This window comes from Myotis davidii, unplaced genomic scaffold (genome assembly GCF_000327345.1).
Source record: "Myotis davidii unplaced genomic scaffold, ASM32734v1 scaffold930, whole genome shotgun sequence".
Lineage (NCBI taxonomy): Eukaryota > Metazoa > Chordata > Mammalia > Chiroptera > Vespertilionidae > Myotis > Myotis davidii.
The window spans coordinates 1,525,072-1,543,050 of NW_006282518.1; the positions used below are offsets into that span (position 1 = coordinate 1,525,072).

Here is a 17,979-nt window from a genome sequence, read left to right on the forward strand (position 1 = left end):
TGCCAGCTGGGGGCCCAGCTCCACTTTAGGATTCAGAGGCAAACTAGCCAGGTAAGGCTCCTGTCGGCCTCCACTGAGTCTTCATGGAAGAGAGGGAGACGGATTAAACAAGCAACTGAGAAAATATCAGAGACAAAGGCTACCAGGAAAATAAGAGATTTATGGGATGTAACTGGGGACTGAATCCTTAAGATTGGGTGTTTATAAGAGACCTTTCCAAGGAGGTGCTTGTTAAATGGTGGTTGGCAAAGAACCAGACATAAAGTGATCAGAAGCCCTTTGCAGATGGATTGAAGAAAGCCGGACTGCCTGAGCTCCTGTCCCTAAAGGCACCTTGGCTTGGGTGGACAATACAGTGGATGTTGGAAATGTGAGCAACAGCAATCAGCTAGATGGAGGCGGAAAGAGGTCACAAATTTAGAGCTGAGACTTAGTGTGCTAAGAACTCTCATCACCGATGTTTCTATCTCTCTCTTCTCCCTTCCTCTCTCTGAAATCAATTAAAAAATATTTTAAAAAAAGAAAAAGAAAAAAAGAAGAGGGATTAGACCAGTGGTTCTCAACCTTCCTAATGCCGTGACCCTTTAATACAGTTCCTCATGTTGTGGTGACCGTCAACCATAAAATTATTTTTGTTGCTACTTCATAACTGTAATGTTGCTACTGTTATGAATCATAATGTAAATATCTGATATGCAGGATGTATTTTCATTGTTACACATTGAACATAATTAAAGCATAGTGATTAATCACAAAACAATATGTAATTATATATGTGTTTTCCGATGGTCTCAGGCGACCTCTGTGAAAGGGTCGTTCGACCCCCAAAGGTTGGCGACCCACAGGTTGAGAACCGCTGACTTAGAGGAATCTGGCTAAAATTTAGTCAAGGAGAGAGTCTTTGTCAACCTTCAAATCAAAGCTAAAGTCACTGGTCTCTTATACATTAAAACATTTTGTATACAGAAGGTTAATCTAGTTATCGAGGAACAAACCTTTTATTACACTTCAGATACAGACTTTACTGAGTGAAGAATTAAAATTTTACTTACTGTGTAAAACAATTCACTAATTTCTCCTGTACTCTAGTAGCTTATTCTTCTTTTCTCTTTATGATAAAGACATTGTTCATGTCCTCAAGTAATGAAACAGATGACCTACAGTAGCTTCCAAGTTTCCGAGCTGCTCTGGTAAGCAATTCCTGTAGTAATTCTTATTCCAAGAACAGGTTTCTCCTCCCACCCCATACTGCTGCAGCTGGTGCCGAAGACTTAAGTACCCACATGGGTCCCATTGCAGTGGTGGAGTTTGAACTTGCAACCTCCATACACTAGGAGTCCACCTCATTAGTGAACCAAGATAATTGAATTGATGTCCCGCAATTAATATTCAAGTTCTCCCATTCCCCCACTCACTGTTTCTCTCAGTGGTTGAGGAAATGAGATGTAACTCTAACGTTGATGGCAGAAGTCACATGAAAGTCAGTGTCATTCATTATAGCAATGCTCTGATACGGAGGGGTTCTTCGTTCCTTGCAGATGCTGGTACTCATGAGGGCTGGTCTCAGGATAGCCATTCTACACAAGTCATGCAAAGAAAGGATATCCTCTCTGGCACCAAGTGTGCCTGTTTCTGTGTGTCTAGTCAGTGGTATCAGCTACAATGTCAAGATCAGTTTCTCTGAGATTTGAATTTTAAAGGTCTTTAAATATAGTTATATTGACATATAGAAATTGCATCCTATTTTCTGCAATGTTGTATTAGCATCTCATATCCCAGCTCTACTCTTATTCATTTGGGCAAGTTAGTTAATCTCTTTGTACCTCTGTCTTCCTGTATAAATGGTACATGTGTTTCTGCTGCTAAAGTAATGCTGCATAATGATCAATCACAAAACCTCAGTGGGTTTTACCAATAAACAATTATTGCTGATACAGCTGGAGTCAGTTGGGTTCACAAGGGCAACTCTGTTTATTTTGGCAGGCTTCTCGAGTGTCTGGGGGTTGGCTGGTCTAGGTTGGCTTCAGCAGAGGTGATCTGGATGGCTCTGCTCTGCTCCAGGTGTCTTACTTCCTTCAGCCTGGCTAGCCTGGCCATGTTCTCATAGTGATAGCAGAGGTGCAAGTGAGCAAGTGAACGATTATAGCAATATACTGTAATGAAAGTTTTGTGAATATTCTCTCTCTCATCACTGATCTGATATCTAAGACAACTACTAAGTGACTAACGGGTGGGAAGCATACATAGTGTGGATCCGCTGGACAAAGGGATGATTCATATCCTGGGTGGGACAGTATAAGATTTCATCATGCTACTCAGAACAGCACAAAGTTAAAACGTATGAATTGTTTATTTCTAGAATTTTCTTTTTAATACTTTTTAATTTTTTATTTAAGCAGAAAACTGTAAACTGTGAGGCCTCTTGAGCCCAAGCTCAGAACTGGCATAGTATCATGTCTGCATTCTGTTGACTAAAGCAAGCCACAAGGCCAGTCCAGATTGACAGAGTAGGGAAATAGACTGTGCATTTTTAGTGGAAGGAACTGCAAAGCGACACAGCCAAGGGTATGGATAAAGGAAGGGGTAGAGAATTTAAACCTTCATTGCAGTGAATCAGATAGGGATGCAAAAGTACAGTAGTCTCCCCTTATTTGTGGGGGATAGGTTTCAGGACCCCAGTGAAGGCCTAAAACCATTGATAGTACCGAACCCTATATGTACTATGGTTTTTCCTATCTAGTCATACCTTGGGAATATTTTGAGTTTAGTTCCAGACCATCACACTAAAGTGAGTTGTAATTTTTTTGCTGGTGGAGGGTCTTGTCTTCAATTTGTAAAAAGGGCAGTATCTGTGAAGAGCAATAAAACAAAGCACAATAAAATGAGGTATGCCTGTACATGCATACCTATGGTAAAGTTTAATTTACAAATTAGTCACAGTAAGAGATTAACAATAACTAATAATAAAATAGAACGATTATAGCAATATACTGTAATGAAAGTTTTGTGAATATTCTCTCTCTCATCACCAATCTGATATCTAAGACAACTACTAAGTGACTAATGGGTGGGAAGCATACATACTGTGGATCCGCTGGACAAAGGGATGATTCACATCCTGGGTGGGACAGTATAAGATTTCATCATGCTACTCAGAACAGCACACAAGTTAAAATGTATGAATTGTTTATTTCTGGAATTTTCTATTTAATATTTTTGGACTGTGGTTGACCACAGGTAACTGAAATCACAGAAAGGGAAACAGTGGATAAAGGGAGATTACTGCACCTACCTCACTGGTTTATGGTGAGGACCGAGTGAGATAATTTTCATAGAAGGCTTTGCACAATGTCTGGTGCATGGTAAATGCCCAGTGAGTGTTAGCTACTGTTATTACTGTGTGTCGTGCCTAAGATTAATCATATGAAGATAATTGATATCATCAAAGTCCTGGCATAAACTGTGTCAACTCTTCTGCACTGAGATCTCATCTCTTTCTAATTTCTTTTAGAAAGAGTGAGAGTGAAGGAAAAAAAAAAGAGTGAGAGTGAGGAAGGTGCCTGGGGTTTTTGCTGTTCCTAGTCCTCCGTACATGCCCATGTAGTAGTTTTCAGTTGGGGTAAAGATCCTTTTAATGCTAGTGCCCTGGCCACATTTCAGAACCTGCTCTATCATTTAATGCTAAATCTGGCTCACAGGAGAGTCTCATGAAACTACTCAAGGAGTCAAATATAATTTCCATAACAGATCCAGGTTTCACAACTCTCTACTGACTAAATCTCATCACAAGAATGTAATCAGACCCCAATTATGACAGTTCTTTTTAAGCAACCTTTGATAAAATGACACCCAACAAATAGTTTAGAAATCTCATTGGAATTCTCTTGAAATAAGTGTGGACACTACTCTTGCCTTTGTCTTGAGTATTCTTCTACAATGACAACACATTTGGTCCACCTTTCTTGTTTGTTGTCTACATCTCTGGCTAACATTGGACTCTGTTGCCTTTGCCACATAGAGTCTTGCCAAGCATATCTGATCAGAGCTGTGGACTGCGAAGACCCTGCACTGGAAATTCATTCACTGGAAGAAAACAATACTGTCCTCCAACAGAGCTGAATTTTTGAAGTGACCAGGCAGAATTATTTTGCTTGGGGGAGTTTACCCACAGCCAAAGGCCTCATCATTATGAGACCGGTTGACTTCTAAACCTTATTCTGGTCTTTATTCCATTCCCATTCAGATATGGAAAGTGGGAAACAGGAAAAGATGAGTTATAAAATTAGAATACATCCTATCTGTTCATATTCAGTAAATAGGATTTTACTCCTTATTTCCTTCACCCCAGTATCAGGCTTTTTTAAGCAATGTATTTTTATTGATTTCAGAGAGGAAGGGAGAAGGAGAGGGAGATAGAAACATTAATGATGAGAGAGAATCATTGATCGGCTCCCTCCTGTACACCCACTACTGGGGATCGAGCCCACAACCAGGCATGTGTCCTTGACCCAGTCTCAGGCTTTTTGATAAAAGGACACACTAAACTTTTGCACCACCAAACTAACATGCTTTACAGCATGTCTGGGGCTCAAATAACTTGATATGCTTTTTCCTTTTGCCAACATGATTTTTCCTTTGCAAACTAGATATGAAAGTTTGTTAATCCTGACAAACTGGTATGATTTGTTTTATTAGCTCGCTTGGCTGCTAGAAACCTCAGCGTTTTCTAACTATCCTTAGTTTTTCTGAATTTACCACTTCTCCCACCTCAATATGGGTCTCTTCTTTACTTCTTATTTTAGTGCCATTATTATATCTTTATCAAGAATCAATTCAAACCCAGTTTATACATAGAGTATGTAAATAATGAGTAAATGAATGTTTAATATTTATTGGTACATTGATTTATTTAATGTCTCTATTTCTAGTAAATTGTCAGAAAGAAAACTTTTAGGGACTTCCCTCAGATTGGAGCCCATTTCTTCAGGGCTAGCCACATAAATTAATGATAATGATTTTCATTTTTCACATTCACTAGTCAAGTGGTTATAACTTAAGGAACATTGCCCTGATCAAGACAATGGGGATACCAGAGAATTTTTTGTTGTTGTTCCTCACCCGAGGATATTTTTTCCATTTATTTTTAGAAGTGGAAGTAAGGGGGAGAGATAGAGAGAAACATCAACGTGAGCGAAACACATTGATTGGTTGCTTCCCATATGAGCCCCAGTCAATGCTGGGGATCTAGTCTGCAACTGAGATACGTGCCCTTGACTGGAATCAAACCCGAGACCCTTTGGACTGCGGGCCGACACTCTAACCATTGAGAAAAACTGGCTAGGGCAGGAGAATTTTTAATGTTAGGTTTTATTAAGATATTACTTATAATTTCTAAGTTATTAAAGAGGAAAATCTATTCAGCATTGTCATATTTAAGAATTTCATTAAAATTACATTATTTTAAAATTAATACACATACTCAACCTTGAAGATTTTTCTTTTTCTTCTTTTTTAAGAACTCTATTGTAATTGGTAGGGTGTCCTCTGTGTTTCTACTAATTGCCAGTGGAAATGGGCTTCTTGGGGTACCATGAGGAAAAGATTTTATGGAGACCCCATAGGATGCTGTATAGTGGAAAGTTTTATTTCTGTGGAATTAAACTCCTGAGTTGACCAGGTCCTACCTCCCTCCGTCCCGCCATAGAAAAAGTCCCATTTTGTCTTCAGCAGGGCTAAGATCAAAGCCAATTGCCAGAGTCTCTGCTCCATATTTGCATAGTCCAGTCCAGCATCTGGCCAGGGTAGCTTATTTTCCCAGCTGCAGTCCATTGCATGTGGGCTTCTAGGGTCACGCGGCTATGGAGGGAGCATGGGCGAGTGCAAGGAAGCAGGAGTGAAACAAGAGGAACAAGGAGAATTCCTTTGGGGATTATGTATTGCCAAATTTTCATGGGCTTGCAGTGGCTCCCGCTCCTCTGGACAATTATCTTTGTTCCCAAGTTAGACTCTATGTCACCTCAACTTTATGGCACATGTGCTCATCTTCCCCTTTGTTGGACCCCTTCTTCTAGTGATCTGCAGGGAGTGTGAAATTGCAACTTCCTGGTGAAGCTGCCCAGATGGCCATGCTTATAATGTCTGGCTTCCCTTCACATCTGTTCTATTATTAATATGAATAAATAGCTAATTATAATGGTAACACTATCAGCCTACGAGTATTTCTGCCAGATATATTAATATATATATTTAAACCATTCTTAGCCATTTGTCCTATATCATTGCTGGAATCACCAATCTCAAAATGGACTGGGCTAACTTACTGAGTCATTTGATTTTCACTAAAGTTTATATATGGAATAACTGCTGGGATAACTGTTGTACCTTAGCATATGCAAACAATATTTGATTGTTTCACTTATTAGCTATATACCCACTGGAGGTTATGAAAGCATAAATAAATTTGTATTTATTGAGCAACTGCTATATTATGTGAGAGATGAAATCATATCAAGAGAAAAATATGTGAGACACAATATTGTAAAACTAACAACTTTAAGTTTACAGAACATTGTAGGGAAGGAATTTTCCCTCTACCTTTTCAGGTTCTTGGCTGAGACCCTTCTGTACTTAAAAGATATATTAACAGAAGAAAAACAAACAGAATTTTAATAACATGTGCACTCCTGTATACATGAGAGAGATCCAGGACAATTGAGTAACTCTTCAAAATAGACCAAGCCTCCACCTTAAATACCATCCCCATTTAAAGACAAAAGAGAAAGGATATTGAGGGAGGAGAGAAGCCAGTTATGGGGGGTGATCAGGAAAAGCATAGTACATGAAGTTAAGGTTGTAATACAGATTTAAATCTTTGCCTTCTCTAGTGATAAGATCTTATTTCTAGATATTGTGTCATCCTCTTCTTCCTAGTGAAGAGAGGGAGATACCCTGACAAATGAAGATTCCCCTTATGAGTGTCCATGTCTCTTACAAGTTTTCAGAGCTTTTCCTTTGTCTGCTGTTTCTTAACAGTAATCCTTATGCCAAAGAGGCATATTGTGGGGTTGCAAATTCTGATCCCCTTCAACACTTTAGAGTTTGCTTATATATCTATGGTCTTATTTGATCTAAATCATGATCCAAATAAATATAAATGGCAGTTAAACACACACCTATATTCTGATTATATGTCTAACAGATCTCAGAGAAGGCACTGGATGTGTGGGCTTAAGTGTTTGGGATTCATGCCTATGAGGTAGGATCTGATTTGACCACATAGGATGTCTTTATTGCTAGAGACTGTACTATAGTCTATTAAGCATGCAGTAATATTATGTCTAAAAACAATGGTTACATATCTTAATTAAAAATACTTTATTGCTAAAATTGCTAATGATCACCTGAGCTTTCAATAAGTAGCAATCTTTTTTTGCTGGTGGGAGGGTCTGTGAGATGTTGATAAAAATTCAATAACTGTGAAGCACAACAAAGGAAAGCGCAGTAAAACAGGGTATGCCTGTATTGGCATATGTCCCTTCAAATGCATTAATTGGACCATCTTGACTCTATAAAACACATGAAGTTCCTATATCCATGTAATGGGGAAAAGGTTAAGGAGAGGTCAAAAGAGTAATAACAGGTGAGACAATTTGTAATTTACTAAGATAGAAGAATCTCATTACAGAAAACCTTTGATGGAAGCATAACAGGTGCATGCATATGCATGTGGATTCACCAGTGTCTGATGTAGAACGTTATGGGAAAAATCCTGGGGTACAGAGAATGAGAAGGGGAACCAACTTTTAAATAACACTGGTTGAGGCAAAGAAATAACAACTGCCCATAGACCAATCAAATGAACTGTATTTTCACAGTGTAGATCCATAAAATCAGAAATAAATAGATGCCTAATAAGTTGCTGCTTTGCCTGGAGGGCTGTTATCCTGAATGTGACCGATTTTATCATAACACTTGGGTTAATTTTTATATGTTATATTTTGACTTTTGACTCTAAATAAATATTTTTCTATGGATAACTTCACCCTATGACTTCCACTTTAAGTAATTTCTATTAATATTATATGTTGCCTTGTTGGAGCATTAGGTCAAGGTTTGATGAAGTAATACAATTTCTCTCTCTTTATGCATTTTAAAATTATAGCAGGCTTTTGCTGCCTCAGGGAACATGACTTGACTGAAGGTGATATTATTATGTGATGCTGTGGAGTAGTTTAAAGATAAAAATCTGAAGTGCTCAGTGGATTTATCTTTGTAGTTCCAGCATGCTACAATCATTATTTCTCTTATTTGTATTGACATGCCAACTAATGACATTAATTAGCTTCAAAGATTTTCCTTGCTCTTGAAGTCTGCTGGGGTAGTTCAGCACCATTTCACAGAAATTTTATATAAAAAGTCTGTAAAGTCTATAAAAAAGAGAAAGTTGAGAACCTGTGTTGGGGCCTGGGGCAAGGGGTGGTGGTGCCTGAGAGGCCTAGGGCAGAGAGTATTGAGGCTCATGGAAAAGCAAAGAGGGAAGTTATCATTACTTGGGTTTTGACATCTATGAGAGGGCCACAAGGATGTTGAGTTACCAAAGAATGGATATTTAGGGAAGACACAGGTGGGGTGCGGGGCGGGGGAGAGGGGCAAGAAGGAAAGGAAGAGGTAGAAGGAAGCTGCATATGAGTCAACTGTTTATTACTCTTCGTCCTGGCAATAGGCTGAAATCTTTTTGCCTCAATTTTTGTTTACATTTGGCACGCTAATCAGCAGTGGGCAGATAGCTTTGGAAACTTATGCAAAATGCTTAAAATGTTAGTTAATTTGATAGTTATTATAATGCCCAGGAATGTCATTTAAAAATCCACATATAAGATGACCCATGGCAATTCAAACCTGTGTTGTTCAAGGGGCTTCTGTATTCTATGGATACCGTTCCCTTTACCCTCTCATGGTTTATTCGTGTGTTTTTTCACTCCCATATTTTCAGCGTTTTCCTCTTCACTAGCTCAAATCTGTATATTTTTTTCAATTCAAAAAAGACATTTTTTAGAGTGTTTTAGATTTACAGTAAAATTGAGAGCAATGTGCAGACATTTCTCTTATACCCTCTGATCCCATACATGTAGTCTCCCATTATCAACATCACTTAACAGAGGTATATTTGTTTACCAAAGATGCACCTACACTGATACATCATAAACACTCAAAGTCCATAGGTTACCTTCGGGTTCACTCTTGGTGTATATTATATGAATTTGGATAAAAGTATAATGACATATATCCATAATTATAATGTCAGCCAGAGTATCTTTTTTGTGCTCTGCCTATTCATTTTCTCTCCCCACCCCCAACCATGGGAACCACTGATTTTTTAAACAAATTGTCTCTATAGTTTGCCTGTTCCAGAATGGCATATGGTTGGAATCATACAATATGTAGCCTCTTCAGATTGGTTTCTTACACTTAGTAATATGCATTTATGGTTCTTTCATGTTTTCTTATGTGATAGTTCACTTATTTTATTTAACTTTTGTATTTTTTTAATTTTTCAGATTTATCTTTATTGTTGAAAGTATTACAGATGTATTACAGATGCTCCCCTTCTCACCTCCCCCCATTGAACTGACAAAAAAAATAGATGGAGAGACATGGAAGCATGCAACAGACTGAGGATTCTTTAAGGGAAGGGGGGAGGGAAGAGATCAAAGAATTTATATGCATATTTATTTTTTTAATTTATTTTTTAAATCCTCACCTGAAGATACGTTTTTATTGACTTTTAGAGAGAGAGGAAGGGGAAGAGAGAGAGAGAGAGAGAGAGAGAGAGAGAGAGAGAGAGAGAGAGAGAGAGAGAGAGAGAGAGAGAGAGAGAGAGAGAGAGAGAGAGAGAGAGAGAGAGAGAGAGAGAGAGAGAGAGATCATGTTCCAAATTCTGGCAATTATGAATAAAGTTGCTATAAACATCTATGTGCAGGTTTTGTGTGAACAGAAATTTTTCATTCTTTTGGGTAAATACCAAGGAGCATGATTGCTGCATCATATAGTAAGAGTAAGTTTAGTTTTGTAAGAAATTGTCAAACTGTCTTCCAAAGTGAATATACCATTTGTGTTCTCATGACCGAAAGTTCTGTTCCTTTACATTCTCACCAGCATTTGGTGTTGCCGGTGTTGTGGATTCTAGTAGGTGTATTGTGGTATCTCATTGTTGTTTCCGTTTGCATTTTCCTGATGACGGGATGTGGAGCATCTTGGCGTAGGCTTATTTCCCATCTGTATGTCTTCTTTGGTGAGGTGTCTTTGGTCCATTTTAAAATCAGGGTTTTTTTTGTTTTGTTGTTGTTTTGTTTTTTAATTGTTGAGTTTCCACTGCTATTTAAATAGTCAAATATCATGCATATAAGCATAACCAATGGAAACAAGACACTGGGGGGTAGGGGAGGCCGTGGGAAGGTCAAGCGGGGGAGGAAGGCGACATATGTAATACTCTTTGTAATACTTTAAGCAATAAAACAAAATAAAAATAGTCAAATATCTTATATGGTCAACAGCTACACAGCAGCAGCAGCAGTAGCAGCAGCAACAAACATGCACGCAACCCAAACCCCAAACCCACAGACCCCTCTCTGAACCCTACAAGCACTCTTACTCTGTCTCTGCTTTCTGTCCGACTTGCCGTCTTTTCATGCCGTCTTCATCCCACTGATGTTTGGCTTCTGTCTCCAGCTCCTTCTCTTTCCCAGTCTTAGAAAATGGCAGCAGGAGCCACTTAGTTGCCCCCACCTGAAATCTGGGAATTAATCTGATCTCCCCACTTTCATCACCTCTCCACATACAGATGAATCATCCAGTTCCATTAATTTGGTCACTGAACCCCTCTCAAGTCAATCCATTCACTTCTTTCCATCTTGATTGTCCCTTCCTAGTTTGGGAAGATACTGCATCTCTCTTTATGTGAAGGTGATGGGCTGGATGATGTGAGCTGCTGCATGCTGAGGTCATAAAGACTAGGAGTGCTGGTAGCTGCACAGGCAAAAGATCCAGTCCCTAGAGACTTCCTTGTTGTTTTAACACCGTCCTTGTGTGGGTTTCTTATTTGAAATCTTTACTTATGCATCTCTGTTGGTTCCCTTCTGTTTCCCTAGCATTTTCCTCGATTTATTAGGGACACCTCTAGGAGTTCTGAGCTCATGGCTGTCATTTAGCACTGTGGTGAGGTCCTGGCTCTGACCCTCCCTAGCTGGAACTATGGACTGCCTTGACTTTTATTTCCTTATCTGTAAAATAGGTGGAGACGCACACACTGTGTCTCCACCCTGTGTGCACAATCACCTAGCACAGTGGTCAGCAAACTCATTAGTCAACAGAGCCAAATATCAACAGTACGATTGAAATTTCTTTTGAGAGCCAAATTTTTAAAACTTAAACTATATAGGTAGGTACACTGTTATTAACTTAATTAGGGGACTCCTAAGGCTTAGGAAGAGCCACACTCAAGGGGCCAAAGAGCCGCATGTGGCTCGCGAGCCGCAGTTTGCCGACCATGGACCTAGGAGCTTTTAAAACTCCCAGCACCCAGGCTGCACCCAGACAGACCAATGCCATCAGAATCCTGATGCTGAGGTCTCAGGATTGTTTAAAGCTACTCCTAATGATCCCTATGTGCAGACGAGATTGAGAATCAGTGACTTAGTAATTTTAAAGGGTCTTTGCTCTTCTGTCATTTCATGTTTTTATCATGCCCCAATCCCACGTCGAGATTTCTCTTTTAATGTTTTTACAAAGTTGGGAAGAAATAGCTGTGAAGTCCCCCCCTCCCTTTTCCATCTGCTATTTGTTCTTATTTACATACGATGGAACCCAGCCCACTGATTTACAGCTCTGGTTCCCTTACAACTGTTATTGAACTGAAAACATAGCTGAAAACTTATTAAACAGGAAAAAATTGTTTTGAGCTTTGTGCTGACAATTCATTATAGAACTAAGGGAATATCTAAACCTTTTCCCTTCTAGAATTAATTCTAAAAATGAATTTACAACCCCATAATATCAAATGAAAAATTTAATTCTGGTGCTAAACCCAGTATGTATTCTTTCTTGAATCTCCCATTGAGAAAACTGGAGCATCTCAGAAGGAGAATGAGATTTTTGAGAAGTTTACATCCATAACCAGGCAAGGTCTCTGAAGTTAAGTGTTAGCATCTCCCTCCCCCACCCCCTCTGCTGATGCACAATCACACACTGGAAGAAAAGCCAGGGAAAACACATCATGAACATGGGTGTGGTCTCATTGATGAAACATTTTGGGACAAGCATTTCAGAAGAGAGCTTTTCAGTAGCACCCACCCCTTAAACCTACCATTTGAGATTTGAAATAACATAAGACTTTTTTTTTGAGCTGCAAGGGAGTCGAGAGGGGAGTAGGAAGACAACAGAGAAGAGCCAAATATTTGGTTTAACCACTGGCACTAAATTTGGAAAGAACTGGGGTTCTGACATAAGTGTGATTTATATTGGAGATGTATACTTTGGGGTGCTAGTTCTCCCTGCCTGTTTCTTTGTTAATAGCATCTCTTTCAACTGTTCACTCACTTTATTCTGCAATACCTGTCTGAAATATACAGCCCAGGCCTTCGCTTCTCTCTCTCAAACCCTTATTAAAGGGCCTTTGCTTCTCTCTCTCAAACCCTTATTAAAGGTAGCAACTATTGAAATTAGTTGCTACCTTGATAAGGATGGGCTAATAATTGTTCTCATGGAAAGAAATGGTTAATTATCTCTAGCAGTGGGGGGAAAAAGATTTTTTCTAGGAAAGGTAATGTTGATAGAGCATAGAGTCAAGCTGAAAGGAGCCTCTTTCCCACCATGTTTAGCATTGAACTTTCTCATGGCCTAGAAAACCTGGTCTGAAGCTTCTTGATTTTTTAATCTGCATCTTCGGGTATTTTTTTTTGATAGATGGAAGAAATGATTGAGGGTGTTCGCTGGGCCTTTATTGACATGCTGGAGAAGGAAAATGAGTGGATGGATGCAGGAACCAAAAAGAAAGCCAAAGAAAAGGTAAGGATTCCAGTTTATGAAGAAAAAAAAGAAACCAAACCCTGGCTTTCGCTTTAATGGATTGTCATGCTCAACATTATGTGGTTGATTTTTATATTGACTGAGCTGTTGACTCCGAATGACCCTAAAGTTGGGTTTCTCTTTTGGGATGAATACATAGATCTCATCACCAGCAGGTAAGAGAAAATAAGATGACTTTTTCTTTTTTGAACTACATTTTTAAACACCTTGTAATTCAGCCTTTCCTTCTCTCCTCCTAATTGCCATCTATAAGAGACACATGGCTTGCTGCCCAGCGCATTTTTGCCATAAACCATCATTGGCTATGGCAGAATGCAGAGCCTCGGGGAACAATTGGCAGAAAAGCCCTCAAGGCACAAAGGAGAAAAATCCACATTGGCCATGTGTCCTTCTGTTCGTGCATGATGTGTGCAAATGTCCTCAGGCAAACCCTTTCCTGTAACCTAGCAGATTTACTTTCTAACCCATCATTTTGCACAAATGATCCGCCTAGCACGCATGCAAACTGGAGACCAGTGGTAGGCCATTGTGGAGGAATAGAAAAAAAGATTTCCTAATAGAAGTGGACACTTGCTAGGCCTTGTAAGTTTCTGGTACTGTGCAACCAGATAAGGGAATAAATTAGGAAAGTATCAGCAGCCATGCTTTTGAAAATAAAGAATGGGACCCACCTTGAATTCTAGTTATTCTGATGGAGCTGGAACTCAAGTGGGTAGGCAATCCCTGCTACATTCTGGGAAACTCTGAAATTAGCAGCATCTTTTCTTTAGAGATGTATTTTTGAGATTTTTCTGATGATAGCGATCACCTGGGGTGTCTGGATTCTCTATAGCTTTCTGAGCTCCTCCCCAACAAGATCTGATTTAGTGAATTGAGGGTGAGGTCTGAACATTTGTGATAACCAGTCAGCCTGGTGATTCTTATTACTAGGCAGGCCCAAGGAATACCGCTTAGAGTCATATTGAGTTATGCTGTGCACAAATATTTTTGCCGTCTGGTCAAGAAACAAAGAGGGAGAGGACTTTTAGAGCCGTGAGACTACTCTGTATGATGCTGTAATGGTGAATACATGTCATGATCCATTTGTCCAAACTCATAGAATGTACAACATTCTGTGAATCCTAATGTAACCTATGGACTCTGGGTGATGATGATGTGTCAGTGTAGGTTCATTGATTGTAAGAAATGTACCACTCTGGTGCAGATGTTGTTAATGGGGCAGGTATGCAGGTGTGAGGGCAGAGGGTGTATGGGAAATCTGTGAACTTTCTGTTCAATTTTGCTGTGAACCTAAGTCTGCTCTAAAAAAATAAAGTCCATTAAAAAAGGGCAGCATTCTGGGAATGCTTAGCCTTGTTGAAATGAGAATATGCAGAGGTTTAGCAAGGATATTTCCTAGAGCTTAAATACTCCTGAGATGGATAAACATTGCCATAGATATTTTTATCAATAGACAGGAAAAGGCTGTTCAGTGTTTACAGTGAAGAAAGAATTGGACAGCGGGGGTTGGGGGTGTTGGAGGAAGACAAAGGGCAAGTTTGATTTTTTTCCACTTTCAGAATCTGTCAAAGCTGTCTTAAGTCATGTAAGGCACAAGCTGATGAAGGCAGGAGCATGCAGGCTGTGAGGAGAAGCTTTCCAGATGGTAGATGCAACTTTCAGCACCAACATACTGTTATTTTTTTTTAAGGCTTCATTTATTTGTAGGCTAGCTTGTGCTATCTGGAATAGGATGTTTTTTTTCTACTGGGTAGATCACAGCTCAGTGCATTGTGGGCTCTTGATCCTCACCTGACCCCTTGTGGACTAAGGGTCATCAGTGTGGAGAATGGGGTAGTGTGGTGAGGGGTGTGTGCCTGTTATGAATGGATGGGTACTAGGTGAATGTTCTGGGTTCTGCAGTCAGTTCTTTGGGAAGTATAGCTGGCCATTGCCCCACAGAGATCTTCTGAGTTGCATAAGGGAGTGGATGCCTTACCTTTAGGCCTTCAAGGCAAGTGGCCCATTGGTTCTTTAAGGAGGATTGTTCTCAGTCTTATTATTAGGCATGTTCATGCTTGCCCCCCTGAGTTGCTTTTCACTCTTCAGTTTTTCTTCTAAAGGTACAGTAAGTCCCGAGTTAAGGTCATCAGTAGGTGCTGCAACTTTAAATGATACGATATATAATGAGATCAGTTTTACCATAGGTTAATCGATATACACAAGAGTTAAGGTCCTGTGGTATCTCATCAATGTTCTAACAAAACGATGTTAGTGAAATAATGTTATCTGAGGACCTGTTGTGTTCTTTGAACACTCCAGGCTGTCTTTGAGCTGAGTTCAACCTGCCAGGAGTGCAGATATCAAAGGCAGTTGTTCTACTGGATCTCATCCGGTTCCCCGAGTATATCTGTATTTCAGAGTTCAGAGCAGTTCCTTTAATGAAAGGCAAGAAAGAGGGAACGTGGTCCAAGAATTTCCAACAGTTTTCAAAGGCAGGCCAGACCCTGGACCCCAGGAGATGGAGATTTTTTCCTCCGAATTCAATGAACATGCAGTTCTAGAAATGACCTCTGGGTGGAGCTCGTAGTACTCACAAAGACAACATTTAGACAGCTGAAGGCTTTTATGCAGCTTTTCTGCTCTGGGTTGTTTTTGAAAAATTATTTTTTTCTTGCCTTCTTTCTCTGCTGTCCTCGATTTGATTGCCTTTTAATAGTCAACAAGCAAGGAGAGGCTCAGCCTAATAATTCCTTGAATCTTAGAAGGAACTCTCTGACAATCTTAGGGCTTTGTCTTTCTGATACTAAGTAGCCCCTGCATTAAGACAGAATTTGCCTACATCGGAAGTGGAGGTGAAAAATACTCCTGCTCTTCCTGGTATGACTTGGCACTGTTCTGTAGGCATGTGTTGTATGCAGTATATCACCCAAGTGGAAGATTTCTCATCAATAATAGTGCCCACACGGGCCAATGCTGAGTCACTTGGCAACCCATTGGGAAAAGGGAAAAAAATGTTCCGAATTGCAAGGGGAGAAGCTTTTCTTTCCTTTACTGTTCAGCTCTGGACTGCAGCTAATTACAGTGTCTCCTAAGGGGTGTTGACCTCAGCATTCCCTAGTGACTGGCCTCCTGAACTGGGAGGGTCCAGATACCTGCAGTGGTCTGAGGCCTAACACCTTGGTCTCAAAATGGAAGTGTGGGGATGTGGCTTTGTCATGCTTTGGCTAGGGGTGATCACTGTAAAAGGTAAACAAGGATGCCTCTGTTCCTGTAAAGGATAAAGTTGTTATCTCCATCTCCCTGCCTTCCCTCTCATCTCTTAAGAGGTCACGAGTGATTTTGTGTTGTGAAACCGACAGTGTAGGTTTCAGTTGGGAGTTTAATATGGTGAAATAAGCACCAATTTTTATTTAGGATTCTGTGTTCCCTGCCAGCCTGTGCTCTTATTGTAAACAAGCCGCAAAAGACAGGAGGCCTGCTATTTTTTGGATTAGCATAGATGTTGAGTGCATGTAAAGTGATACAGATTATTTTGGGGTTGTCTTCTGAAAGATTTACTTTTTCCAGAATTGAGCAGGAGGATCTCAAGGTCACTGCATAATGATTCTGAGGTGTGGCAGGAAGGGACACAGCACTGCCTTCCACTGTCCTGGTAGTGGGGGCAAGGCTTCTGCTGGAGAGCTCTGTGTCAGATCAGGAGGAGCAGCTTCCTGAACTCTGTTGGTCACCAGTTGGATTTGATTCTGTAGCCAGAAGCTGGATCGTTTTAGGAAAATTGTTTTTACTCTTTGCCCTGAAACCTATGCTTGCCAAGCTAGCCTCAGAGAAAAAAAACCCGGATGGGACCCCTAGGGGAGCTATATCCTCAGGATGCTGTGAGCGGCTTTAACCTTGGCAGGTGTGAGGGTTCCTGCTGCATGGCCCCATTTCCACAGTCATGTGACTCCTGGGCACAGGCTTTTGGTGAGGTGGGAAAAATGTTCCTATAGAGAGGACAAACAAAAGTGTATCTCATCTGATTGGCTTTGTCTCTGTTGGAGAGGAAATAATGTTTCCTTTTGCCATTCTAAGTTCTTGACTATAACAAAATATCTATATTATAAAAAGCCACTGGCCGTAACGCTGTAACGACCAAATGACTTGTCACCAGGAGGTACATAGAGCACCCCTCGGTTCCTCCCCCCTGGCCTGCGAGCAGCGGCTCTTGCAGCATGGCGGGGTGCCTCTTGCGATTTTGCGCGCTGGGCTGCTAGTAGGTTAATAAGAGAAAAACAAACAGAAGTTGATTAACATGTAAATCTCATACATATCTGAGAGAAACTCAGAGAAATGAGTAACTCAAAGAGGTGGCTTAGAACTCGGGCTTATATGGCATCTTCCACAAAGAACAATAAATTTGTAGAGAAAAATGACAAGACAAAGGAAAGTGGTTTTAGACTTCCAAATGTGGCAGTTGTGGGAAGGCAAATATATTGGAAACTAATGGTAGGTACAGGTTAGTTAGTGAAATTTGTTACATAGATTCCTCTGGTATATCTCCAGGCTGTTAGGGTCTAAAGTTGTCTCCATTGATTCACTTTTATCCTTCCTGGTATAGAGGGGAGGAGGACAACTGTGAAAATTTATGTCTTGCAAATTGGAGGAGAGCAGGGAACTTATACCTGTTGCTTCTGTTACCTTCAGTTCAAAATAATTTTCATGTTTAAGAGACATATTTTGTGGTGACATTCTGGTTTCCTTCATCTTTAAGCTCTGCCTGACTCTAGATTTTAGATTTCCCCCAAGTATCCAGTCTGTATCAACCGTGTTGGGCCCACATCCCGAGCCCGGTGGTTTTCAAGTGCTTCTAGACCAGCAGCAGTGGCCTCACCTGGGAACTTGTTAGAGATGCAAATTCTTGGGTCTCTGCCCCGG

At 40.2% G+C, this 17,979-nt stretch overlaps 1 protein-coding gene across 1 annotated transcript in view; it reads left to right on the plus strand.

The window, feature by feature from the left end:
* The window catches only part of PHEX (phosphate regulating endopeptidase homolog, X-linked), a 201,391-nt gene that overhangs the window by 80,963 nt on the left and 102,449 nt on the right, over positions 1–17,979 (plus strand). The window contains exon 12 of the mRNA XM_006752997.2: positions 12,961–13,062. Coding sequence (XP_006753060.1) covers positions 12,961–13,062 — 102 coding nt within the window. The remainder of the gene's footprint in view (positions 1–12,960; positions 13,063–17,979) is intronic.